Source organism: Saprolegnia parasitica, assembly GCF_000151545.1.
Source record: "Saprolegnia parasitica CBS 223.65 unplaced genomic scaffold supercont2.60, whole genome shotgun sequence".
Taxonomy (NCBI): Eukaryota; Oomycota; class Saprolegniomycetes; order Saprolegniales; family Saprolegniaceae; genus Saprolegnia; species Saprolegnia parasitica.
In genome coordinates, this window is record NW_012156454.1 from 204,712 (window position 1) to 227,674 (window position 22,963).

Genomic DNA, 22,963 nt, shown 5'->3' on the forward strand with positions numbered 1-22,963 from the left:
GGCAGTGGTTTTGCCTCGACGACACGACCGTGACGCAGTTGCCGGCGCTCGAGATGACGGCGCGCCTCATGCAGTCGGCCTACCTCCTCTTTTACGAGCGGCACGATGTCGCCAGTGTCAGCGTCGCCGAGTGGTTTCCTCGGCGGGCGCAGGCGACGATCACGGTCAACCTCGCGGCGATCAAGGGCCAGCTCACGTCTTTCAAGGCCCCGTCCGTGCCCAAGCCATCGCCGCCGAAAGCCAAGGCGGGCTGGACCAACGGGTGGTTTGCCAAGCCGTAGACCAGTAGTAATTGTACGATTGCATTGGATAGTGTGTAAACGATGAGGCTCGTACTTGGTGTCTTCTGCGGTCACGGTCGTCGTGATGGTGTCGCTGCAGTGGGCTGTGACGAGACTCACAACTGGCCGATGGTTCGACACCGCGCTCGACACGTCATGGCGGTTGGCGGCGCGCACTGGCGGATGTGGCGTTGAAAACGGACGGCCCAGCGTGGGATGATGCGGTCTGTCCCAGGGGCACGCCATGCTTGTGCTGTGAGTACGTTGGCGAGAAGGGTCGCGACCCTTACGGTATGTGCAACGGGGCGCGCGGCCCACGGATCCAAATAACTACAGTAGCTATCCAAATCTCATGTCCAAGTCTGGTGTCGTGTCTTCTGATTGTGGTGGTGGTCTGGTCTTTGTTCTGGTACGATTTTTTGTGCATCGGATACCCTTTTGCGTACCAAGTGGCGGCCAATGGAAATCCCACGTCGTCCAAAAGGCACGCATGTCTGGCTGAATGTTCGTACGGGCGAGCAACAATATATATGGTTAGTCTCATTTTAACATCAACAAATCTGCTATTTCGAGGTGCGTTCACCCAAGCTTGCCCGTTTCGCTTGCAATGGGAAGAGTTCGAGAAAGGAAATTCCTTGGAGTTATGTGCTGTGTACCGTCAGGCCCGCTACTACTGCAGTGTAGGATGTCAACGTGTAGCAGCAGCTTGCACGACTTGAACGTGGTCGACCAATCTGGTAGGGGCCCGCTGAACGCACGCAGCCGCTACAAAGGGAGGCGCGTCGGCGGATGTTCTCTACTCGGAAGTGCAAGAAGATGAAAAGGAAGAAGAAGGTGGAGAATTCGAGTGCTGGCCGAAGAGCACCTGCTGATAATCTGTTCGCACACCTGGGTGCACTTCAACTTGCTGCTCCGACTGCCACGTCATAGCCGTAAAAAGCGAGGTGTTTCTCCTCGTAACGCCCACGAGAGACACGGATGGAGCAGTACCAGCACAACGGTCGCAAGCTCATCCAGGTACGTCGACCGCGACGCGTCTGGGTCCTGCAGCATCCTGCGGTAGCTGATCTTCAAGTCGACCGAGACGGGCCGGAAAGCGACCAAGGAGGGGCCTCGCCTTCCGCCCACGTCGCTGCCGTCCAAGCCGCCTCCACCAACCCACCGCGACATTCTAGTGCGAGCGAGCCCATCGATCGCGGATGTTCGGTTCGAAGATGGGCCGCAGCTCGCGCATCTCAAGGCCGCCGCGCTCAAGAAGCAAAAGCGACATCCAGCACGGCTACCACCCTTGCGGGACGAGCAGCCGTCTGCGCCATCAAATAACACCACCACCACCACTAACAACAACAACAACAATAATCAGCAGTCGACGTCGGAGCTACATGGTCCCGAGACGAGCTCGCTCGACTCGCCCGTACTTCTTGGCGACGACCCGACGTCCATCACCATCACCATCGACGAGGTTCTCGCCGTGTTACCGTCGTCTGTGTGGACTGATGAGTGGTTCGTGTTAGATGGACAAGGTGCTTGGGGACTTGCAGAGCTGGCGCACGGAACACGCTCAAAAAGTGTCGTCGCAGCTCCTCGCAGTCGTCGAGGTAATACCTACCCTTTCTACGTCAATGGAAGAAAACGACGGTCCCAGGAGGCGTCCCCGGTGACCAACGACACGGACGGCGAGAATGACGCCACGGACGCTGAGCTACACGACCTCTACTTGGTGCGTTGCCATGGCCACCAAGTGGTGTGTTGAATGCAGTGCGTAGAAAGCCAAGGCGCGGTGGGCGACTGTCGACAAGTGGCAGCTCCAGGCGTCGGTGCCAGCCCCAGGATTGCCACCGGCGGACGAAGCCAAAGTGCAGTCGCTCTTGCATAACTCAAGCAACGTCTCCAAGCTCCAGAAACTTCGTGACGAGGTGTTTCAGCTGCACGTTCGCGATCTTTCGCGGCAGTGGCGCGAGTCGCTCAACAACGATCCCGAAGAAGCGGCCTTTGAAGGTAGCGCCCCCTTTTCTGTCACCAAAGTGCAAACTCAAACGATATGCGCTAGCCAACTTGCTCGAGCTCGAGTGTGGCGTGCAGGTACATAGATAGCCGCATGGAAGACCCTGGAAACGCACTGCAATCTAGACGTACGCCGACGACCTTGATGCGTTACTCGCTCGCTTGGACGCAATCCAGACGTCGGTCGACGCCCACGAAGACGACGCTGCGATCATGTCGTAGCGATGGACCTACATGTAGTACACGGCCTTTCTTTCGCGTGCTTTGCCGTCTCGTCCGTGTCCTTTCTGACTCAGATGGCGTCCATTGTCCATCTGAGTACGTGTTGTTAACGACGAAGCAACGCATGTGTCCAAAGAGCTGCACAAAGCGTCAACCACAATCAGCATGCCGTGTCTGTCTCGTCGATGCACTTCATTTTGCACCAACGAGTTATCAGACCGATCAATGGCTCCTCTCGGTCGACTCAGACCCAAAGCATAGGACGTAATGCCCTTCTAGCAGCACTTCGGCTTCCAAACCGGGTACAATCTCTCCTAGTACTAATATCGTCTGATTGCAAAGTGCAGATAGAGGCCTATCAAATGGCGAGCGTCTGAGAATCCTAAACCAGGCTAGTCGAAGCGTCCAACAATGGCAGGACACCATAGGGCTTGTACGAGCGATCTAGAACGATCCTCGCAACAAGCTCGCAACGTTGCCCTCGCTACTACGTTGTATGGACCTTTGGTCGGAGTACCGATATGCGGTTCTAATTCAGGCGCCCAAAATCATCCACTCTCGTAAATCAGCGTGGAACCACCTGTCGACGGCTTCAACAACTCGAGTGTGAGTGCGCGCAACTCAGACGTGTCGCCCTTTCTATTCTGGGTGAGTTTGATCTTGCGGTTTGTATGCTGGCGCCACCCGAGTTCGCCCGACCATCTGAGCCTTCACAATGCATATTATGTACTAGACATAACTATGCTACGCTGCTTTGCAGACGTGATAGCTTGATATACAAACAAGTGATGTCTCAAAAGAGGCATTCCACGCGCTCACATGCCTTCAACCATCGGTATACAACGATCAAGTGGAGTCAGCGCCATTGCAAGATCGGGCAGCGGTGCGACATTGCACATTGGCACCCGGAGGAGTGGGAGAGGGTCGGTCGATTGCATCGCGCTCTGTATGGGCCTTTCCGAGACAGCATCCCGCTCTACGGTACACGTGCCAGCTGGCATTCACTCGGCTCAATGGCTCGACTTCAGTTTCTAAATCGCCAAGTCGAGCCGGATGGGTGTGGTAGTTGACGTCGCGCCGCTGAGCAGCCTTCCGCTCGAACTGACAAAGGCCGCGCCGTGGCAGCCGGACGACGCCTCGGACGCCTGCATTCGGTGTCAACACGCCTTTACGACGTGGTTCCGCCGACGCCACCACTGCCGTGCGTGCGGCCACCTCGTGTGCGCCGACTGCAGCCCGCACTTTACGCCGCTACCAGCCCTCGGGTACCTCCAGCCCGTGCGCGTTTGTGTCGAGTGCAACCCGACGGCGCTGCGCCACATGAGCAGCATGGACTCGTCGGCGTCGACGTCGAGCCCCGTCTCGGACGCCGACATCGACTTTGAGGACGACGAGATGGAGGCCGCGTACCAAGAGATTGCCGCGCATTCGCTCTCCAAGCAGTCGCGGCTCTCATACGAGTACTTCGTCAAGTCGGAGGCCGTCAACTGGCTCGTCGACAACGGCGTCGTCAAGTCGCGCCTCATGGGTGTCCAGCTCTTTCACCGGCTCGTGCTTGAAGGCCTCGTATCCGAAAAGGCCATCGGCGACGGCCCGTCGTCCTGTGCGTTCTATGTCATCAACGACGATAACCACCGGCTCGCGTCCGAGCGCCGGTCGTCGTTCTACGAGACGCCGCTGTACGCCGAGACGGACAAGTGCCTCAACTGCACGCGCGGGTACCTCGCGAGCTTGGCGCCGGTCCGCGGTTTTTGCTCGATCGATTGCAAGACCAACTCGGAGTTCAGTCACTCGGATCGTCTTCGCGCCAACAAGCTCTGCACCTAGAACCCTTTTTGTTATTACTATCGTGACGTATTAACTTATACACCATTTTCATCCATTTGCATCTCCCCCTGTCGTCGTCGTCGTCTCGGTCGGTCCTCTAGAAATTCAAGCGAAAATTGGCTTCGTAGTGTGTAGTCGGTGGCAGCACAAGCCTCATCCATGCGCCATGAAGGCCGCTCGCACGCGAACGCGATAGCGCGCAAGTTGGCGCAACGGTGTGCGGGTACAGAGAAGAGCGCCACGCGAGTAGCCACATTTGTCCCACATGCCAAGATCCTTGAGGCGATCTGAGAAAGCAACGACCACTGTACTTTAAGAGGGAGGACGCGCAACCGTGTGAACGCACGCTGGCACGGGTCGAGCGATTTTCATTTTAATGCTATGGATGGTTGCTGCGTGCCTCTTGTCGATACGGTCGACGCACGCGTCAAGGGGCAGTGTGGCCCCGCAGGCGGCGCTTGATCGCAGCTTTTGTACCCGCGATGCGCTCCAGTTCGGCAGTTCGCGCCGTCTTGTCGGCGTAGTCGATGCGAACTTGGACTTCGAGAGCTCGGAGCCCCTCGAGCTCTTGCTGCCAGTGGTCGACATCCACCGACGACGATGTCGCGTTCAAGGCGGGCGGCGATGTCAAGGCGGTGCCAGGCGCGGCGAGCGCCAAGTGCATGGGTGCGTTCAACGACGACGACGACGACGACGGTGGTGGCACGTTGCCCGCGCCCCTTGGTGCCTCGTGCGCCAATGGTGCGAGTGGCTGGTCGTCGCCAATGGGGCTTTTGATGACGAGGTTTTTGGCGGTTGGGCAAGGGCCGACGTCTCGATCACGACGATGCAGGCTGCGACCAGGCCGGCGGCGACGGCAGCGAGCGATGCGGTCGTCGTCTGCGACGGGCCGGTGCGTGGCGTCGTCGCCAGCGCCCGGCGGCCGCCGATCGTCGTCGCGATCTGTCGTGCGCGATGCATCCGAGCGTCGGTTCCACTGAGATATCCCACCGTACGCCACCGTTTTTGGACGACGACGGTTGCGCCGACGTCGCAGTGGCCGTGAGTACAGTAGCACTGGGAACGCGAAGGGGGCATCCATCGGTGCGCATTGTGCATACGACCGACAAGGTGATTGCTACAGAAAGAAGACGCTCAAAGAGAGCTGTGTTGGAGAGCTGTGTTGGTGATGTGCATCTCGACAGACAGTACACGCCGCCACCCACGCTGCGCAACTGCGCTCAACAGTGCTCAACTGCGGGCCCAACCTGGTGGGCGGCGAGCTCGCTGGAGACGGCAGGCGCAGTTGCTGTACGGCGGCGGCTCTTGGCAGTATGAGGCAACTGCTTTGGCGATGGTGGCGCTGGGTACACTGTACGGGCAAATCATGGCTGGACCTGTGTTGCGTCACCGGATCCAGTGGTCAGATCCGGCAAGTGGCACGGCGGTCAATGAATCATCCCGGCTACTCGAGGCTCTCGGAACGTACCTGTAGGAGGATCGACGATCACCTTGTTCTGGTCGAATCCAACCACAATCCAATCGCCACCACCACTCAATACACTACCCGGTACCTAGCTGCACCAGAGACGAAGCTGACGCCAGTAGCCAGCATTTACAGCGCAAGCTACTGCGCTGCGTCGTAGCTGGCATCTTCCTCCCACGCAAAACACACACACTGCATACCTCTAACACCGTTCTCTCTTAACGCGTCCTCAATCACGACGAAACTAGGCAGATCGGAGCCGCTTCTTGATCTCGCCCTTGAGCATGGCAATCTCTTGGAGCTCGGCTGCGATTGCACGCAAGTTGCGGGCATTCTCTGCTCGCAGCGTCGCTTCGTATGCGCGGAGGTTGTCCAGCTCCTCTTGCCACTGGACGCCGGCGACCGTGGGCGCCACGACGACTGTGGGGGCGGCTCGCTGCAACGACGGAATGACGCCCATGGGCATTCCCATTGGCGTTGGCCCCGACGACGAGAGCACCGACGTTGTCGATGCCGGCAACGGCTTGGCCACCGGTGCAACAACATCGACCACCGGTGCGTTGACAGGCGGTGCCGGTGCAATCGGTGCAGGGACGTCGACCGGTGCCGCCTCGTCGGCCACTGCCTCGGCACCTTCCTCTGCCGCAATCATGTCGTGCTCCGTGGCCGCGGGCTTGCCAAATGCAGCATCGCGGAGCGTCGACTTGACCAAGTCGTAGTAGTGAAACTCTACAGCATCAATCAATCTTATGGTCATAAAGTCGGTCGTACCGTCGCGGCCCGTCATCTGCGTCACGGCGCCGTTCAAGATGAAGAGGCCAAAGATGGACCAGTAGACCTTCATCGTGAACGAGACGCGCTGCCCGCGCCGGTCGGCCCAGTCGGAGCCAAAGAGACGCGTCGTCGCCGTGTCGCCCATGGTATCGTTCGTGATGGGCTTGGGCGCCGTCGGCGTCGTTGCAGTCGTCGTCGTTGTCGTCGGCTTGCTGCTCAGACACCGGCGTGACGCCCGGCGCACGACGCGGTTGACCAGCATCATCCTGCGTAGGCGGAAAGTGCATGGCGACCACCGCCACATCCGGTCCGATTCCGGATAAACACTTGAAATAGTGTGACATTGAAATACTGTTACACCGGCGTTTCAACTAACTAACTAATACTTAGCTCCTGCGAACATCGACCGTCGATTGCATGCAAGCGGTAGAGTGAATACTACCAGACCCTAAATCGAGGACGATATTGACAAGTGTGCAATGCAATATAGTATATATTAGAACGTAAAGGTGCATTAGCTCTCGACAGCGGCCACAGGCAAAGCGGTCGCGTCAACCACCACGTCGTCAAGATGCACGTCGGCGCGGTTGGCGCGGGCGCCACACATGGTGCACTACGAGCCATTCTTTCCGTCAGTACAAGTCGTAGAAGAAGGGACGAGAACATACGTGCTTTCGCTTGGCGACGTTGAGAAAGGTGCAGGCCGTGCATGCCCAGTTGGGTCCGTCACCACCATCGTCGTCGTCGTCGTCCGAGGCTTCGCCGGCCAAGGACGCCTGCAGCACCCGCTGGATCTACTCCCACCTCACTGTCAGGGCAACGTTATAGTGGCATCGAGTGTACCATGGCGTCTTGGTGCCACGGCACGCCGCTGCCCGTGAACGGATCATGCAGCGTCTGCGCCTCGTCGATGCACATGACGCTCTGGAGGAAGATGCTGATCGAGTCGAGGAGGTACTGTGGCCGCGAGCTGTTGTGGTCGCCGTGGACTTTGATGAGGTTCTTGTCCCCGGCGTACTAGACGAGGCGAGGTGTTGCGTGCAGCTAGCGTCGCTGACAGGCGTACCTTTTCAAAGAGCTGTTCGCTGTGGTGTGGCTGGATAAACACATCTTTGTGGGCCGCTAGGACAAATTCGCGAACGTGAATTTCGTCCTGGACGATGTGGTCGAGGACGTACCGACAAAGAGCGCCGGAATGAACGACTTGTCCACGTGGTCGATCGGCGAGAGGTCGCGGAGCTCGAAGCGCGCGCGCTTGTACACGGACGACCGGATGAACTTTAGCGCGACCTTGACCACCATGTTGGGGATCGTGTAGCCTTCGCGCCGGCCGTGCTCGACAATCTCCATGACCTAGGCGCGTCATCGTGAGATTCCCGCAGCATCGTTGCGAAATAAGGTACGAGCTGCTCGAGGTTCGCAAAGGCACTGTCGATGATGACGCCGGCAATCGACGGGTCCCGGTCCGCATGCAGCAGCGCGGTGACGGCGCCCATGCTCCGGCCCCAGAGCGCGATCGACGAGACGTGGCCCGTCCCGCGCAGATGCTCGACGAGCGTCTGTACGTCATCTACGCGTCGTCGATTGCAGACCATGATGATGATACCAAGCCGTTCGTACCGCGCTCATAGTAGCCGAGTGAAATGTACTCGCCGTCTGACTGGCCACAGCCAATGCAGTCGAGCGTCACAAGCGTTGCACCGCTTGCGAGCACGCAGCGCAGAACTGAGAGCGCCTCGAGCCTGCACGACGAGTTGCCGTGGAGGTAGATGACGCAAGGCAGTGCCGCAAGCGTCGGCGCGACTGGCGCCCAGTGCGAACACTGCATCTGCATACTCTGTCCTTGGCGCGACACGGAAATGCTAAAGTCGGTGCGGCGGAAGCGCGTGCCAGAGAGCGGAAACTCGACGGGCCCGAGCTCGTCGACGTCGTACTGCGCACGCGGCGGCCGGATGATGAGATTCACCAAGCTCTCGTAGCCGTGGCGCAGCAGCGACCAGTACCCGAGCTGGTCGGTCGCGTCCTCGACCGCCTCTTGGCCACGCTGGATGCCACCTTGCGTCGTCGGAAGGTCGGTCAGCGAACGGCGCTGCGACGCCGGGCGGTCGCGCGCTGGCGGCTCGGTCGTCGGGACAGGCGAAAGCTGCGGCGTCGACTCGGCGCGCCTCCGCGCGGACGACGCTCGGCGCCGGGCGTTGCTGCTGCTGTTGCCCATGCTCGTCGGCCTGAAGCTCTTGCGTCGATGTTTCGACGACGCGCTGATTGGGGCAGCAAACTGCGTTCTCGTCTCTGATTCGCTAGAAGGTTTGGAACGACCTGCGATTGGCTGAAATCGGACCGACTGCCGGAGGGGGAGCCGACGTTCGACGCATGGTGTCGAAGCGACTTCCACCTGCCCACCTTGCCAACTAGCCCTCGCTCTCAACTGTCTATAATGTACATTGGCCGTATGACATCTCATTCGACAACACAAATGCGGTACAGGTGGTGAAAGCTCGGTGAAGATCGTTAGTTAGTACATACGATACACTAACTACACACAAAATGTGCGCATCAGCTTTCCACTGGGCTTTTCATGTCGGCGACCCGCACGGCATCGTCCACTCCAGCGTCTAATAGCATTGCCCGACGACCTTGAACGAGTACTAGTAGGTGTCTCCAACTAGCGGCTGCGTGGCTCTAGTCGAAATTTGATAACCTGCAACACGTAGACATCGACTAGAAGATGTCAAAGGTGACATGCCAGTCAGCTCGATGGCTGTCGAGTCGTCTAGGTCTACTACACGCGACATCAGATACCATGTATATCAGGTAGTACGCACAGCGGTGACTGGCGCGGTGGCAGTATCGAGAGCGAGCTTGGAATCTGTTGTCGTTCGTAGTCGACTAACTTTTAGACTATAGAAGTCATCGCAAGTATTTTAAGCCGAGGCGGTTGCAGCTCTCGCGTGGAGCCCGCCAGAAATAGGTCGGCAAACTATCCGACCGACGTCGTCGGCGATGCGCAAGTACCGGCTCGTGTCCAAGAAGGGCGAAGGCACGTTCTCCGAGGTGCTCAAGGCGCAGAACGTCAAGGACTCCAAGTACCATGCGATCAAGTGCATGAAGAACCACTTCGAGTCGATTGACCAAGTGAACAATCTCCGAGAGATCCAGGCGCTACGGCGTCTCTCGCCGCACCCGCACATTATCAAGCTCGAAGAAGTCTTGTATGACCAGCCGTCTGGTAGGCCAACCAGATCTGATTGGCATTCTCACCGCCTCCTTGTCATGGTCGATTAGGACGCCTCGCGCTCGTGTTTGAGCTCATGGACGCCAACCTCTACGAAATGATCCGGGGTCGACGAACGTACCTCAATCCGGAGCTCATTCGGTCGCTCATGTACCAGCTCGTCAAGTCGCTGGACCACATGCACAACAAGGGCATCTTCCATCGCGACATCAAGCCCGAAAACATCCTTGTCGAGAACAACGAGTTTCTCAAGCTCGCCGACTTTGGCAGCTGCCGCGGCATTTACTCTAAGCAGCCGTACACCGAGTACATTTCGACGCGCTGGTACCGTGCGCCCGAGTGCCTCCTCACGGACGGCTACTACGGCCCCGAAATGGACCTCTGGGGCGTCGGGTGTGTATTTTTTGAAATCACGAGTTTGTACCCGCTCTTCCCGGGCTCCGACGAACTCGACCAAATCAACCGCATCCACAAGATCCTCGGTACGCCGCTGCCAGACGTGCTCGACGTCTTTCGACGCAAGGGTGCGGCCCACATTGACTTTAACTTTGCCCACGACGACGGCACGAGCATCGGTACATTTTTGGATTTTTGGATTTTTGTATTTTCGCATTTTTGCATGTTTCATTTTTGTTTCAATCGATCAACTGACGTGGCAACGTTGTAGCCAAGCTCATTCCACACGCGTCGCCGGAAGCGGTCGATCTCATGTGCAAGATGCTGGTGTACGACCCGAGCAAGCGCACGAACGCGCGCGAAGCACTTCGGCACGAGTATTTTCGGGAAATGCGCGAAATTGAAGAAGCCGCGCTCGCGGCGGCCCAAGACCAGCTCCCGTACGTCTACATATTCTCCGTATACGGACAATACTGTCCATCGACCTGAAAACATACGATCGTAGGAAGCAACCGAGTGTCCCGGCGGCCAATCCGCCGCCCGCCAAACACCGCGCCAAAGGCGTCAAGGTAGTCCAACGATATTCTTCAGGACGCCAGCAAGAATGCAATTAGGACGACGTCGAGAAGGTGCGGCCACTGCCGATGCTGGCAAAACCGCACGAAGATCATGAATACTCGATGGATGGGGGCGCGTCAGAGAAGGAGTCGACGGCGTACGAGGTGCCGTAGGCGTCAACCTTGCGCAGGAGGACGCAATGTGATGTAGATCAATGAACTGCCGCCTATCAATGCCTCGATGCTGCTTCCAAACGCTGGTAAAGGTGCCAAGGGCGTCGTCTTGCCGGACGCGAGCAAGAAGAAGAATATTTACCGATCGACCAACGTGGCCGAGACGACCAAGGCCCGAAAACCCGCGCCCCAGGCAGCGGTCAACAACCTGGCCAACGCCGGCGGCAGCATCGCTTCGTACAAAGTGTCGTCGATGAAGGCAGCCAACAACCCGAGCTCCAAGGCAAATAAGAATCCGACAAAATCCATAGGAGGTACGACGATTACGCTGTCGAGAAACGTTTTGGTAGGGACAAAGGCTGAATAATTGCGTAGCCGCGCCGAGTGGAGCGGCCAAGTCGCGACGTAAATAAGACACTCGTTCCTAGTGGGTAGGTTCTCGTAGAATAGGTCCGGTCATAACCGCTCGAATACACACTCTCTCAAACCGCGTTGCGATGGACGCTGTGGCAGCTATCTTTTCGGGCGTCTTGACTGCCAGTATCGAGCTCTTGCTGCTTCAAAACGAGCCGCTCGACACGACATGCCCATATCTGTGGCAGCATGTCAGGCAGTATCCCTTCGACCATTAAACTGTACTGCTAGAACTGTCAACTTGGAGGCTTTGCAAGCAATGCCAACTTTATATATATTAATACGAGTTTCGCGTTATCTTTGTTGTACAGTGTACTAGCAATGACTTCGCATACATGGAGACTAGCTATCTCCTTCGTCTTGATTCGCTCGACGGGCCGTGGCATCGGGCTCTTCTGTAGTTGCGAAGGCCCGTGACGGCAATATGACAGAATATATTGCGTCCCTCCGATGCCACTTGGCACCGTCCTCGCGGTATCTCGAAATGTGGCACTGAGTGACCCGCGACCCCAGTTGACTCGACAGTGCACTTCTTTAAAGATCTGGTCTCTGATTGGTGGATATCATGTCAATCAACGCGTTGATTGGTCCATCAATCGAGCTCAATCATGATTCAAAATCAATATGACGCGTTGCCCTGTAGCTCGCGGCAGAGAGCTCTCATGTCGACATGGTCGAGTATTGTCTTGTCTCTATTAGCGCCTCTGATTGGCTGGAATGCCGTTTAAATGTTTGGCATATGTGTCTCTCGTGACGATGGTGTCATCATGGGGACGACGCCATTAGCAGGACGCCCAAAAGCCCGGCGCGTGAGAAGGATCGACTACACTTCGCGCCAACAATACCATCTAGCAGTATTATGCCCTTGTTGGGAGCCTGGCGCAAATCGTGATGACTCTTCAGTGATTTCCTCACGATTCGTGGTCGATTGATGTGTGAGGCGGAATATCCAAAGCATAAGATACGCATCGCATCTATTACATTGGTCTCGTGCCTTTTCTGGATCACTCCGTCGCGGTATCGTTGACGAACGCTTGCAAAAAGTTGGCGACATCGGACGCCGTCGGGCGCAAACTCGGGTCCATGTGCAAGCAGCGGTCGACCAGTGTGCGGTACCAGTCTTCGCAGTCGTCGCCTAGCGTTGGACGCAGACCGCCGTCGACAACAGCCGTCGTTATAGCGACTCGATCGTCCAAACCGTAGCCTTCAAATGGCAGCGAAAACGTGTCGAGCTCAGTCATGAGGACGCCAAAGGCGTACATGTCGGACGCAAACGACGGTGGCGAGTCGCCTGCAAGCACCTCGGGGGCCACCCACGCCAGACGCGCTTGATCGAGGCCAACGATGCCGGGGACGTCGACTTGAACGAACTCGGTGGAGCTCCAAATCACGTCGTAGCTCGAGAGGTGGCCATGGACGATGCCGTGCGTGTGGAGGTCCACGAGGGCGTTGGCCACGGTGTAGAGAATCATGACCTTCAGTGTAGGATCGGCTGGCCACGTCGCACGCACGGACGTATCCTCGAGCACACATCGGAGACTTTTGCTCACCAAAAACTCGACAAGCATGCTCTTGGGCGCTGCAGTGGCCACGACCGTCACGAGAAACGGGGACGTGCATCTACGCACACAAGGCCCTGTGGTCTCCAGTGTCGACGGAAGGTAGCATGTACCTCGCAATGGCTTCGAGATCGTCGTCGTCGCCCACGTGACGGTGCGTGACGACCCGGCCGTGCAACTCGAACGGAACGCCAGGCTCGGGCAAATCGGTGCCGGGCACCTTGTACAAATGTTGTCCATCGGTTGCATCCTTGTTGCACTACCTCAAACACGGGTTGGGCCGACGCTGCGTACTTTGCGCGGGCGAGGGCGGCGTTGCCGATGCAGCCGCCAGCTACCCACGGTAAAAACTCGCCCTAGTAACAATACCACCATCGTCACAGTGTGCTTGTGCTCGCAACGCATCCACGGACCAGTGTCTGAGACGATCTTGTTCGGCGCGCGTCGTTGTTGTCGCGGCCCGTCCAGAGCTGTTGGGGTAGATACAACCGCAGCGGCTCCTGCGACGGCGCGGCAGAGGTTGTCGAGTGGGTCAGCCAGCGCTGAATGGCGTGCGGGATCGCACGTCCCTTGGTGGTAGCCTAGTGCAACGCGCCTCACATGTTTTTTGTTGCTACCCATACACATGTCGTACGGAACGCGTTTTGAGCGCGACCGTCAAGCGCGAGCTCATCGTTTTGACTTCGTTCGTGCTCGGTTGCGGGCACGAGCATTCGGGGCAGACGGTGTCGACGAGCACCATGGTTTCCTTGCGACAGGTGGTGCACGTCCGCGCCCAGTTGACCACGTGGCCGCGATGGTGCAGCCGCATCAAGCATCGCAGCACAGCCACCACGCGGTCGTGTGTCGAGGCCTGATACCCACACGAACAGTCGGCCTCGACCGGGTGCCAGCTACTGCAGGAGACGCAAAAAAGCTCTGGCGCGTTTGCATCCTACAACCCCCTTGGCATGCCGCGCTTCCCATGGCTCGCAAGTTACCCGATGCGCCGCGAGCAAGAGCAGGGGCACAAAGCGGTGCACTTCGTCTTTCTCATCGGCCTGTTGCGCCGTCTCGAGTGGCGAGTATCCGCCCTAAAGATCGAATTGCCTCTATCAGCGAATAGCGATTACACACATGGACACCGTCGTAGAAATGCTGACATCGGCCCCCGTCGCGAGAAGCTGCTTGATGCACGATTCGCTCGCCGCCTTCACTGCGCACGCCAATGGCGTCTTGCCCTCCTACGCCCTCGTGGTGTGCGCCGCTTTCGTATTGAGATGCGTACGTGGTCTTGTGTGTCAGCGTCGGCCCCCGCATCGAGGAAGAGGCGAAGAATGTCCACGTTGCCTCGTGTCGCAGCTTCGTGCAGCGGTGCTTGACCACCCTACCGCACACGGTGACGGTGGCCCATCATGAACGTCATGTACGATCAAGGCGTTGACGTCTGCACCGCGATCCAGGAGGAGCCGCACAGTCGCAATCGCACCCGCGTTGGTCGCCGCCACCAAGAGCGACATGTCGCCCTACACGATGCGTTTTGGTGGACGTCGGTCGTCGGGCTGGATACCGGAAGCGCAGCGCCATGCGAGAGGCCGTCGCGGAGGAGCTGCACCACCACGTCGACGTTATCACTTGCCACCGCACGCAGGAACATTGTTGACGCCTACTCCAAACGCAGTTAGCAGCCACCGATACGACAAGCTGCGTACATCCATGCCCGCTGTCGGGGCAGCCGCCACCTCGTTTTGAAGTATCGCTACGATCTGATCGACTGTCGGGCGCTTCGCGGGGTCACCACGCAGACACATGTCTGCCAGCGTGCGCAGCCACGGCTCGCACTGACACTCGGTGGGTAGCGTCGGGCGAAGCGAGCCGTCGATGACACCGCGGGTAAACGCAATCGGGTCTTGAACGTCTTGGTCAAAGTACGGCAGCTGGCCCGTGGCGAGCTCCGTGAGGAGGACGCCAAACGCGTAAATGTCGGCGGCAAGACCATAGGAGGTGCCATTGGCTCGAAGGATCTCAGGCGCCATCCAAAGCCGCGTACCGGGCGCTTCCGTCATCTCGGTGGCCACGATACGCGCCAGTCCAAGGTCGCCGAGCTTGATCTCGTCGCTGGAGCTCAAGAGAACGTTGTCGCTCTTGATGTCGCGGTGCGCCATGTTTCTCCAATGAAGATCCTTCAAAGCGTTGGCGACGACCCACGCCACGTGAAGGTTGGTCACGCGCGCCGACGTGCGTTCGTGCAACCGCTTCTTGTCCAGGAACGAACGAAGGCTGCCGCCGTCCATGTGCTCAAACAGAAGCGTTGGCGCCGCCGAGTCGCGGTTCGCGACCGCGACAAGCCGCACGAGGTACGGCGATGGGCACCTTGAACCACACGTGAGAAAAATCGCTTTGTATGCTTCATGCAGCCGTACGCCAGGAGCGCGTCGACTTCGGCTTTGATCGACGAAATGTGGTTGGCGCTTCGAACCTTCTTGACCGCAACCTTTTGGCCCTCGTACGAACCGAGGTAGACGACCCCAAACCCGCCCTGGCCAAGCTCCGTCGTCGTCACGTCATAGTCCTTGTCGGAAATCTAAAAAACCCATCACCGTGTGCATATTGCTACGGGAGCGAGAGAGAGATGGCGCCTACTGCATACACCCCCGCGTGCACGGTATGAAAGAGCTTTTTGGCCATCGAGGCATAGCCGCGCTCAACGGCAATCGCCAGTGGCGTTTTGTTCTCCTACAAATCCAGCTTGGGTAGCTTGCTGGAAGCAGCGTCGTTGTACGTGGTTGGGTGTCGCGAGGCGCACGCGTGGCTTGGCGAGAAGCAGGTCGAGTATTGCTTCGTTGTTTGCAAGGACGGCCATATGCACCAGTGAGCACCCGACCTGGTACATAATAAGTGCGTCGTCGTTTCGCTGCTCGCGGGTGTATGTACCTCATCGTAGACGTTGCAGCTGTACGGCTCTTGGAGAAGCGCCGCAAAGCCCGGCGCATCATGACGGTCTATCGCCAGCATCAACTCCCACCGCTAGTCGACCATCCATCATCAAAGGTGATCGCTTCCAAAAGAGACGTGTACATGGTTCTCGACGGGTTGGAACGCCTCGAGCACGGCATTCTTCTGCAGCTTTGTCGCCAAGTCGACTGCACGAGCAAGCATCTACATCCGAGAGCCTCTCGCCCACGCGACACGAGGCAGCAGTGTAAACTGTACCGTCGTGTCTCTTTCGTCAAAGTCAAAACCGGCCTGCAGCAGGGTTCGGACAACGTCCCCGTTGCCAGAATTCACCGCGAGGTGCATCAATGTCAAGCCACTCTACGACCATTGGCGCATTGCGACATGTATCGTGAAGACAAGCGTCTACCTCATGGCGCTCGTTGCGATCAATGTGGGGCGACGTGAGGAGCAGCGCGGCAACGTCCGCGTGCCCGCCGACAACCGCTGTCGCGAGCGGCGAAAATCCATTCTACACAGCGTCATGCTGCTTCCTTCTTTGACTTTCATCGTACGTGCTTGGCATTGACGTCGGTCGTATTCGCGAGGAGTAGCAGAATGATGTCGGCGAGACCCCGCTCGCAGGCGCAGTAGAGCACACTCTGTCCGTTCTATCCCATATTACATCAATTTGATCGCTGCGACAGATATGACAAAAGAAGCAGTGGGAGTACTACCACGAGGACGTTGGCGTTGGCCCTTTCGGTCAAAAGAAGCGCCGCCACTTTGGTATGCTCATACATCATCGCTGCGAAGAGAGGTGTCTCGCCCGCCTACGCGACACATCGTTAGCGGTGCGCCGGTGACGTCGATAGCACCTTGTTGCGCTCGTTGATTCGCGCGTTGTGCTGAAGAAGAAGCGTCGCCATGGCCATGTCGCCGAGCATCGCCGTGTAGTGCAACGGCCGATCGAGCTCCTATGATGACAACGACGAAGCTGCGTTTTCCGTTCGCTTTCTCAGCGTAAAGTACGTCGTCGGCCGCTTCGAGGTCGGCGCCAGCGCACACGAGCGCGAAAACGTTTGCCGGAAACTTGCTCAACAACGCATAGTGCAACGGCGTGCGTTGTTTCTACACCAAATTGTATGAGACCATGGCACGGAGCCCGGCGCTATCGTACGATATCGCGCGGATTGAGGTGGACGCTGGGGACGCGGAGGAGCTTTTGAAGCACCGCGACCGAGCTGTGTCGAGCTGCTTCGTGTAGTGGCGTCAAGCCGTTCTAACCGCACGTCTCGATGGAACGGGATGACGAGGAGGATGACGCGTGTACCGTCGTCGCCAGGTTGACGTTCGCATGGGATGCCAGCAGCACATCCACCATCTCACAGTGGCCACGGGACACGGCAAACGAGAGTGCCGTCTCGCGCGACTGAAGCAATATGTAGTTAGCATCCAAAGCGATCACGGTGTCGCACCTCATATGAGCTATCGGGGTGGACGCCACTTGCGAGGAAGGCGCGAACCGCGTCGACGTCACCGAGGTGCGCGGCATGTAGGAACTGTGCCTCCTTCTACACAAGGAGCGATCAAGGTTTACCACCAATGTCGTTGAAGAGAGACGTACGCTAAGATGTTCTTCGGTCTGCGTAGTGCGCTATGGACTATACTGTGACGCCCCAAATAGTGTAGAAACGCATACCGATGGGATGATTGGCGGCTCGTTGCGGCTCGTCATCGCCTCGGACACTTCGCGCTGTGGCACAACGATGGGCTCGATCGCTTGGAGGCCCGCCTAGTTGCCAGTGGTGCGATGACGCGATTGCCATTGATGAAAGATGCACCGCTCGGGCTTTCTCAAAGATCGGCATCGATGCAACGAGGTTTCGTTGTCTACAGAGCACATGACAAGTTATACATTGCAAAACATTCGAGGCCGTACGACTGCAACTTGGGCAGGAAGATGTCGACGAGCTCGGCCGCCGTCGGACGGCGCGTTGGATCGATCGCCGTGCATTTCACTGCGAGGGCTTGGGCCCACTCGGTACTCGCATCGGTAGGGTTCGGGTACAGCGTCTGGAGGAGGATCCCGAACGAGTAAATGTCGGCGGGCGTGCCGTAGCGGCTTCCAGACGTGAGGACTTCGGGCGCTCGCCACTTGCTCGTGCCAGCACCCGTCGTCATGTTCGTTGACTCCTCCTTGGCGATGCCCACGTCGCCCACTTTGATGTAGTACTTGGAAGAGAGGAGGATGTTGTCGGTCTTGATGTCGCGATGGACGACGTTCTTGACATGGAGGTCGTTCAAAGCGTTGGCGACGACCCAGAGAATCTCAATGGGCGTGTAGGTGGCAAGCGCTTCCTCGTCTCTCGCCAGCTTCTCGAGGTGCGACGTGAGGTTGCCGCCGTCCATGTACTCGAAAAAGAGCTGCGGCGCGTCCGACTTGGCGCCGGCCGTCGCAATCAGCCGCACAAGGTACGGCGACGGATTGCTATTCACGTAAAGCGTGATGCGAGCTCAAGTCCCAGCAGGTGTCTTACTTTTCAAGGATTTCAATCTCCTCTTGGAGGGTTTTGGCAGCCTCGCGACCCGAGTTCACGACTGTCTTGACCGCCACGTCGTTGCCAAAGAGTTGATCTTTAAAGACGATGCCGCAGCCGCCGCGGCCGAGCATTTGCAGCTTTGCCGTCGGACGTGCTGGCACCTACTTCATATGGGCAACGGGCAACGCATGTCGTTATCGTACGTGGATAGCAGTGGGAGCGTGCGTGGCGTGCAACTCACGAACGAGCGACTGATGTCCCAACTTGATCGCAATTGCTACCGGGGATTCACCAAACTACAAGAAACGAGCGTTTGATTCGGTGTTTCGATGGGTTTCCAGACCTCGTTGCAGCCGTAGAGCTCCACCAACGGGCACTTTAGGAGCTCCGACACAAGCGCGTCGTGCCGACCGAGGAGTGCCAGATGGAGCAACGTATTATCATGCTAGTATAGCTGATAGATCAGCGGGGGGTGCTGATGTACCTCGTCCGTCTCGTTGACGCTGAGACCTTCGGCAAGCAGCGCTTGGACGGTGTCGACGTCACCGTGGCGGGCTGCATGCAATAGCTCCATTTTCTGCGTCGTAAACTCGAGTTAGCTGGTCATGGCCGCTGCCGTGATGGAGAGTACCCTGACGCGCACTTCGTAGAGGACAGAGAGAACCTCTGCATGTCCCTTGTTTTGAGCAAACGTGACGGCGGTCTTTCCATCCTGCATGTACAATAAGTGCTGCGATAATTGGCCTCCAAACGCACAAAGGTCCGCGCGTCGAGCTTGGCTCTCGCATACGCTAGCTGGCGCACAATGTGTGCGAGGCCACGGTGAGCAGCTGTGTGCAGTGCTGTGATGCCCAACTATTCAATCTCCATTGGAGTCGAGTAGTAAAATCGTGTTGGGTACCGAGGTCGTCGCGTTCACGTCCGCTCCTGCGTGGAGCAGGAAGGCTACAATCTCCGAGTGGTCAAACTTCACTGCAGCGTGCAGGCACGGGGTCTACACCATCGGTCAGCTTTGTCTCGGTTGAACATAGTATAATCGAACCGCTGCAGGGTGGCGGATGTGGGCGCCGGCGTCGAGCAAGGCTTTGATCGCGTCGATTCGTCCCGTCGCGCTGGCGACAAACAACGGCGACGTGCCCGACTGTCAATAGTATCCATGAGCCAACGTATCAAGACGCGCTCGTGTACCGGTGACGTCGCGTTTGGATCCGCCTTATTGCGCACAAGAAAATGGATCATGTCGGTGTGACCTTGCTTGGCGGCATGGAACACGACTCCATTTCCATCCTATCGTGTACTCTGCTCAACCGCGCCATCGCCGGCGACGATGTACCTTGTCGACACTTGAAACGGTGGCGCCGGCTGCAAGCAGTCGCGAGGCAATGGACACATATCCTCGGTTTGCGGCGAGCAAGAGGGGCGATACTTTGGTCTACATCCATTCTGTCCGCATCGCTGTGTGCTCGACACGTACCACTTGATTGTTTACGTGCACATTTGCACCCGCGGCAATGAGCTCCTTGACAACGTCTTCGTGGCCACCGCTGACCGCATAGCCGAGTGCCGTGTCAGTCTACGAACCCAGTGAAGCGGTCGTTGCACGCAGAATGTACCAGGTTGGGATGGTTGACGTCGGCATCGTGGTCGAGAAGCAGACGCACGAGCTCGACAAGGCCACAATGCGCAGCCCCCATGAGCGGTGTCTGCCCACTCTAATGGCCAACATGAGCCAACTACGAGGTACAAGAAGCGAACCCGTTGTTGCAAGTTGACCGAGGCACCCGCCTTGAGGAGCAGTGCAGCAATGTCGACGTGCCCTTCCGCCGCCGCGATACAGAGCACTGGGCTACCGACCTAAATTGCATTGTGGTATGATTGATCGTTGGGGCGAGGCTACAGGGTTGCAGCTGTCGGGATCGGCGCCATCTAGGAGGAGCGCGTCGACGGTCGCCGTGTCGCCACGAGTCACTGCGTCGACAAGACTCATGTTCTACAAGGTGAAGACGAGTGAGATGGCGGTGCATCGTCGCGCAAGCTGCACCTTGCGCTTGCTGGGCAAAAAATCGCAATGGCAAGTGACGATCGCAATCCGGACGGACGACGTGACACGGAAAATGACAAGAAGCGTTGTAAATTGCATTCGAGAGACAAAAAGGGGTTTAAATCCTGGGTTCCTTCTACAGCGTTTGTTTTCTACCACATCTTCGTCGCGCGGGAGGAGGAACGTGATGTTGACATTACCGCCGCCGAGTGGGATGGCGGGCGGGTTAGAAAAACCACTTGCTGCCGAGCATGATATTCCTAAACTGGGAGCTGTGGGGCTCCGTTCGTTTGCGCTAGCTCCCTGCCCGATTGGTTGAAAATCGAGTTTGAAAGCTACGCTAGGAAACGTCCCCTTTCCGATCGATGCGAGACCGGAAGGGACGCAACCACCGACCGCACTCTCTACCGTGAGCAGCTACACTTCAAATTTTATTGAACGTTTGTGTTTCCAAGCCCACCAGGCGTAGAACGCCGATTCCCAGAATGGTTCGTTGATGCCTGCGTTTGTTCAGTTTTGCACCCGCTTTTGTCATTTTCTGTCACGTTTCCGACCAAGCATGCACTTCAAAGTTGCTGGAAATGATAGGACGTGTCTACCGCGACGCAACCTACGGGGGGTCGAAGTTCAAGATCTTATGTAGTGGACGGCGATGGCGACCAGCACGGGCCTCCTAAACAATAGCGTCAAATAAATTCAAGTGACATCAACTCGACCGCTTTCAAACGACAGGTACAACAAGAACCTGCCCGACGCCACGGTGTCAGATCAATGACGGATGAGTGGCCCCCGACTCTAAACGTTTTCATAGACTTGTACGTCATGACATGAGCTTTCGCCATACAATCCACTCGTGTCGGATTCATATATGCGTAAATGACATTATGCTAAGCTGTTGTGCTGCTCGCACGACCTGAAGGGAGCGCGGCCCATAGTATAATCGATGAAGTATTGGAGCAGCTCGACGAGGTCTGCTGCAATCGGCCGCAGGAGCGGGTCGGCGTCCGCGCAAAGGCCGACGACGCATTAGCATAACAAGCGCAAGCGCGGATTGTCCGGCATTACGATCCTCGCCATACAAATAGCAAGGCCATGCTAATAGTCAGGGGGCTCTATCTCGCCAAGCGGGCAGTAGTACAAAATTCGACCGACGCCCGCAGCGCCACGCAAGTCCATCTCGGCTCCATGATCCATCCACGTGCCCGATCGATGCCCAAGCGATGGGCGACGAGGCCGACGTTGGCGCCGCGTATTTGGTCGGCGCCGTACTACATCGTGTGCTTTCCAAAACCTTTTGTCAAAAGGTGGCATCATAGTGGCTTATCTCTGGTAGACGACAACGGCCAAGCGACGGACGTCCGCACCACGATCGCCACAAGTTCATCTGCATGCGAGACAGGTAGAATGTGTGATTTTGTGCACAAGATAACGACTTGACGCGCAAGGTCACGCTCTGGTGACCGAGCTTGCCCATGTGCGCGACGAGCTCCTCGCCGGCCAAGATAGCTTGCACCGCGACCAAGTCGGTGTGGCCCACAACGAGACGCACGAGGGAGTGGCGACAATCGCGGCGATGCAAGAGATCCCGATTGAAGAGATGGTGGACACCGACACGAGCGTTTTTGGGGTCTGAGACGCGGCTGTACGCATGGCAACGTCGTCTCTTCTACCTGCGCCCTAGGCGGAAAAGACTAAAAGCACTGATTCTTTATTTTACTTTATTCTTAAGTTTTGGCTGTCTCGGAAATGTGTCGTTGGACCCGAACCGTAGGCGACGCGTTGCGTCACTTGCTAGCGAATACGCCTAGTGCGCAGTACAATGTACAATGTACAAAATAACAATAATTGGATTGGAGTAGGTAACCACCAACTACGCCTTGATGTAGCCCACGTCCTTTTCAAACTCGTGTGGCTCGTCCCCCGCGACAAACGACTGACGCGTCTCGTTCGTCTCGAGCGCGAGCTTGGCCTTGAACTCGTTGTCAATGTTGGACATGTCGCCGTCGTTGTTGTCAAACATGCAAAACCACGTGAGGAGAAGCGTCAACAAGCAAATGCCTGCAAACGTGTACCACGTGCCAACGTAGCCAAAGCCGGGCGCCTTCACCCAGTGCGCAAAGCCGTACGAGCCAATGGCCGCGCCCGCCTTGCCCATGGCGGCCGAGAAGCCGTGGCACGAGCTCTTGATGGCCGTCGGGTACATCTCCGTGGGCATGACGAACGTCGACATGTTGGGGCCAAAGTTGGAGAAGAAGAGCGTGAGGCCAAAGAGGATGATGAAGAGCGCGCTCTGACCCTTGATCGAGTCCCACCAGATCGCCAACACGAAAAAGATGATGGTCATCCACGTAAGACCCTGGAGCATGATGAGCTTGCGACCCATCTTGTTGATGAAAAAGCACGCAACGTAGTAACCCGGCAGCGCCACGGCCGAGATCAAAACGTTCTGGAGCGCGATCGTCTGGAGCGTCGAGTTGGCGCCAATCACCGACAGAATCGAGGCCGAAAAGAGGTTCTGGGCGTAAAACACAATGTCGAAGAGGAACCACGTGCCGGCCGTG

At 57.5% G+C, this 22,963-nt stretch overlaps 13 protein-coding genes across 13 annotated transcripts in view; 3 read left to right on the forward strand and 10 right to left on the reverse strand.

Annotated features, from left to right (window-relative positions):
* Positions 1 to 1,217: 1,217 nt before the first annotated feature.
* Positions 1,218 to 2,547, forward strand: SPRG_10081 (hypothetical protein). Its single transcript, XM_012350009.1, has 7 exons — positions 1,218 to 1,298; positions 1,345 to 1,743; positions 1,796 to 1,879; positions 1,927 to 2,001; positions 2,048 to 2,279; positions 2,332 to 2,363; positions 2,412 to 2,547. The coding sequence occupies exons 1-7, from the start codon at positions 1,260 to 1,262 to the stop codon at positions 2,505 to 2,507; spliced, it is 957 nt and encodes a 318-aa protein (XP_012205399.1). The 5' UTR covers positions 1,218 to 1,259; the 3' UTR covers positions 2,508 to 2,547.
* A 990-nt stretch (positions 2,548 to 3,537) lies between these two features.
* Positions 3,538 to 4,402, forward strand: SPRG_10082 (hypothetical protein). Its single transcript, XM_012350010.1, has one exon. The coding sequence runs from the start codon at positions 3,561 to 3,563 to the stop codon at positions 4,332 to 4,334; it is 774 nt and encodes a 257-aa protein (XP_012205400.1). The 5' UTR covers positions 3,538 to 3,560; the 3' UTR covers positions 4,335 to 4,402.
* A 359-nt stretch (positions 4,403 to 4,761) lies between these two features.
* On the reverse strand, positions 4,762 to 5,425 carry SPRG_10083 (hypothetical protein; the record flags this gene model as incomplete). Its single annotated transcript, XM_012350011.1, has 3 exons — positions 4,762 to 5,053; positions 5,116 to 5,276; positions 5,330 to 5,425. The coding sequence occupies 3 exons, from the start codon at positions 5,423 to 5,425 to the stop codon at positions 4,762 to 4,764; spliced, it is 549 nt and encodes a 182-aa protein (XP_012205401.1).
* Positions 5,426 to 6,003: 578 nt separating this feature from the next.
* On the reverse strand, positions 6,004 to 6,842 carry SPRG_10084 (hypothetical protein). The gene is made up of 2 exons (XM_012350012.1): positions 6,571 to 6,842; positions 6,004 to 6,528 (listed from the first exon to the last, which is right to left on the reverse strand). The coding sequence occupies exons 1-2, from the start codon at positions 6,836 to 6,838 to the stop codon at positions 6,044 to 6,046; spliced, it is 753 nt and encodes a 250-aa protein (XP_012205402.1). The 5' UTR covers positions 6,839 to 6,842; the 3' UTR covers positions 6,004 to 6,043.
* Positions 6,843 to 7,087: 245 nt separating this feature from the next.
* Positions 7,088 to 8,849, reverse strand: SPRG_10085 (hypothetical protein; the record flags this gene model as incomplete). Its single annotated transcript, XM_012350013.1, has 7 exons — positions 8,194 to 8,849; positions 7,977 to 8,143; positions 7,752 to 7,926; positions 7,640 to 7,695; positions 7,417 to 7,590; positions 7,242 to 7,367; positions 7,088 to 7,186 (listed from the first exon to the last, which is right to left on the reverse strand). The coding sequence occupies exons 1-7, from the start codon at positions 8,786 to 8,788 to the stop codon at positions 7,088 to 7,090; spliced, it is 1,392 nt and encodes a 463-aa protein (XP_012205403.1). The 5' UTR covers positions 8,789 to 8,849.
* Positions 8,850 to 9,218: 369 nt separating this feature from the next.
* On the reverse strand, positions 9,219 to 9,459 carry SPRG_20893 (hypothetical protein; the record flags this gene model as incomplete). Its single annotated transcript, XM_012350027.1, has 2 exons — positions 9,219 to 9,352; positions 9,396 to 9,459. Coding segments are annotated over 2 exons (198 nt in total), but the record flags the coding sequence as incomplete, so codon positions are not given.
* Positions 9,460 to 9,540: 81 nt separating this feature from the next.
* SPRG_10086 (CMGC/RCK protein kinase) lies at positions 9,541 to 11,422 on the forward strand. Its single transcript, XM_012350014.1, has 7 exons — positions 9,541 to 9,799; positions 9,856 to 10,380; positions 10,473 to 10,641; positions 10,707 to 10,770; positions 10,816 to 10,923; positions 10,970 to 11,246; positions 11,308 to 11,422. The coding sequence occupies exons 1-7, from the start codon at positions 9,574 to 9,576 to the stop codon at positions 11,343 to 11,345; spliced, it is 1,407 nt and encodes a 468-aa protein (XP_012205404.1). The 5' UTR covers positions 9,541 to 9,573; the 3' UTR covers positions 11,346 to 11,422.
* An 873-nt stretch (positions 11,423 to 12,295) lies between these two features.
* SPRG_10087 (serine/threonine protein kinase) lies at positions 12,296 to 13,979 on the reverse strand. Its single transcript, XM_012350015.1, has 6 exons — positions 13,886 to 13,979; positions 13,540 to 13,839; positions 13,319 to 13,486; positions 13,169 to 13,261; positions 13,019 to 13,125; positions 12,296 to 12,966 (listed from the first exon to the last, which is right to left on the reverse strand). The coding sequence occupies exons 2-6, from the start codon at positions 13,714 to 13,716 to the stop codon at positions 12,351 to 12,353; spliced, it is 1,161 nt and encodes a 386-aa protein (XP_012205405.1). The 5' UTR covers positions 13,717 to 13,839; positions 13,886 to 13,979; the 3' UTR covers positions 12,296 to 12,350.
* Positions 13,980 to 14,515: 536 nt separating this feature from the next.
* SPRG_10088 (TKL protein kinase) lies at positions 14,516 to 15,604 on the reverse strand (the record flags this gene model as incomplete). The annotated part of the gene is made up of 3 exons (XM_012350016.1): positions 15,528 to 15,604; positions 15,308 to 15,468; positions 14,516 to 15,257 (listed from the first exon to the last, which is right to left on the reverse strand). The coding sequence occupies exons 1-3, from the start codon at positions 15,570 to 15,572 to the stop codon at positions 14,516 to 14,518; spliced, it is 948 nt and encodes a 315-aa protein (XP_012205406.1). The 5' UTR covers positions 15,573 to 15,604.
* Positions 15,605 to 16,272: 668 nt separating this feature from the next.
* SPRG_22254 (hypothetical protein) lies at positions 16,273 to 16,862 on the reverse strand (the record flags this gene model as incomplete). Its single annotated transcript, XM_012350028.1, has 5 exons — positions 16,273 to 16,350; positions 16,394 to 16,489; positions 16,556 to 16,651; positions 16,697 to 16,795; positions 16,851 to 16,862. Coding segments are annotated over 5 exons (381 nt in total), but the record flags the coding sequence as incomplete, so codon positions are not given.
* An 849-nt stretch (positions 16,863 to 17,711) lies between these two features.
* Positions 17,712 to 18,492, reverse strand: SPRG_10089 (TKL protein kinase; the record flags this gene model as incomplete). Its single annotated transcript, XM_012350017.1, has 2 exons — positions 17,712 to 18,309; positions 18,359 to 18,492. The coding sequence occupies 2 exons, from the start codon at positions 18,490 to 18,492 to the stop codon at positions 17,712 to 17,714; spliced, it is 732 nt and encodes a 243-aa protein (XP_012205407.1).
* Positions 18,493 to 19,314: 822 nt separating this feature from the next.
* On the reverse strand, positions 19,315 to 19,935 carry SPRG_22255 (hypothetical protein). Its single transcript, XM_012350029.1, has 5 exons — positions 19,851 to 19,935; positions 19,695 to 19,793; positions 19,550 to 19,648; positions 19,404 to 19,502; positions 19,315 to 19,355 (listed from the first exon to the last, which is right to left on the reverse strand). The coding sequence occupies exons 1-3, from the start codon at positions 19,913 to 19,915 to the stop codon at positions 19,597 to 19,599; spliced, it is 216 nt and encodes a 71-aa protein (XP_012205419.1). The 5' UTR covers positions 19,916 to 19,935; the 3' UTR covers positions 19,315 to 19,355; positions 19,404 to 19,502; positions 19,550 to 19,596.
* A 2,337-nt stretch (positions 19,936 to 22,272) lies between these two features.
* The window catches only part of SPRG_22256 (hypothetical protein), a gene marked incomplete at both ends in the record, with an annotated part of 1,308 nt that continues 617 nt past the window's right edge, over positions 22,273 to 22,963 (reverse strand). The window contains one exon of the mRNA XM_012350030.1: positions 22,273 to 22,917. Within this exon, the coding sequence (XP_012205420.1) occupies positions 22,273 to 22,917 (645 nt within the window). The remainder of the gene's footprint in view (positions 22,918 to 22,963) is intronic.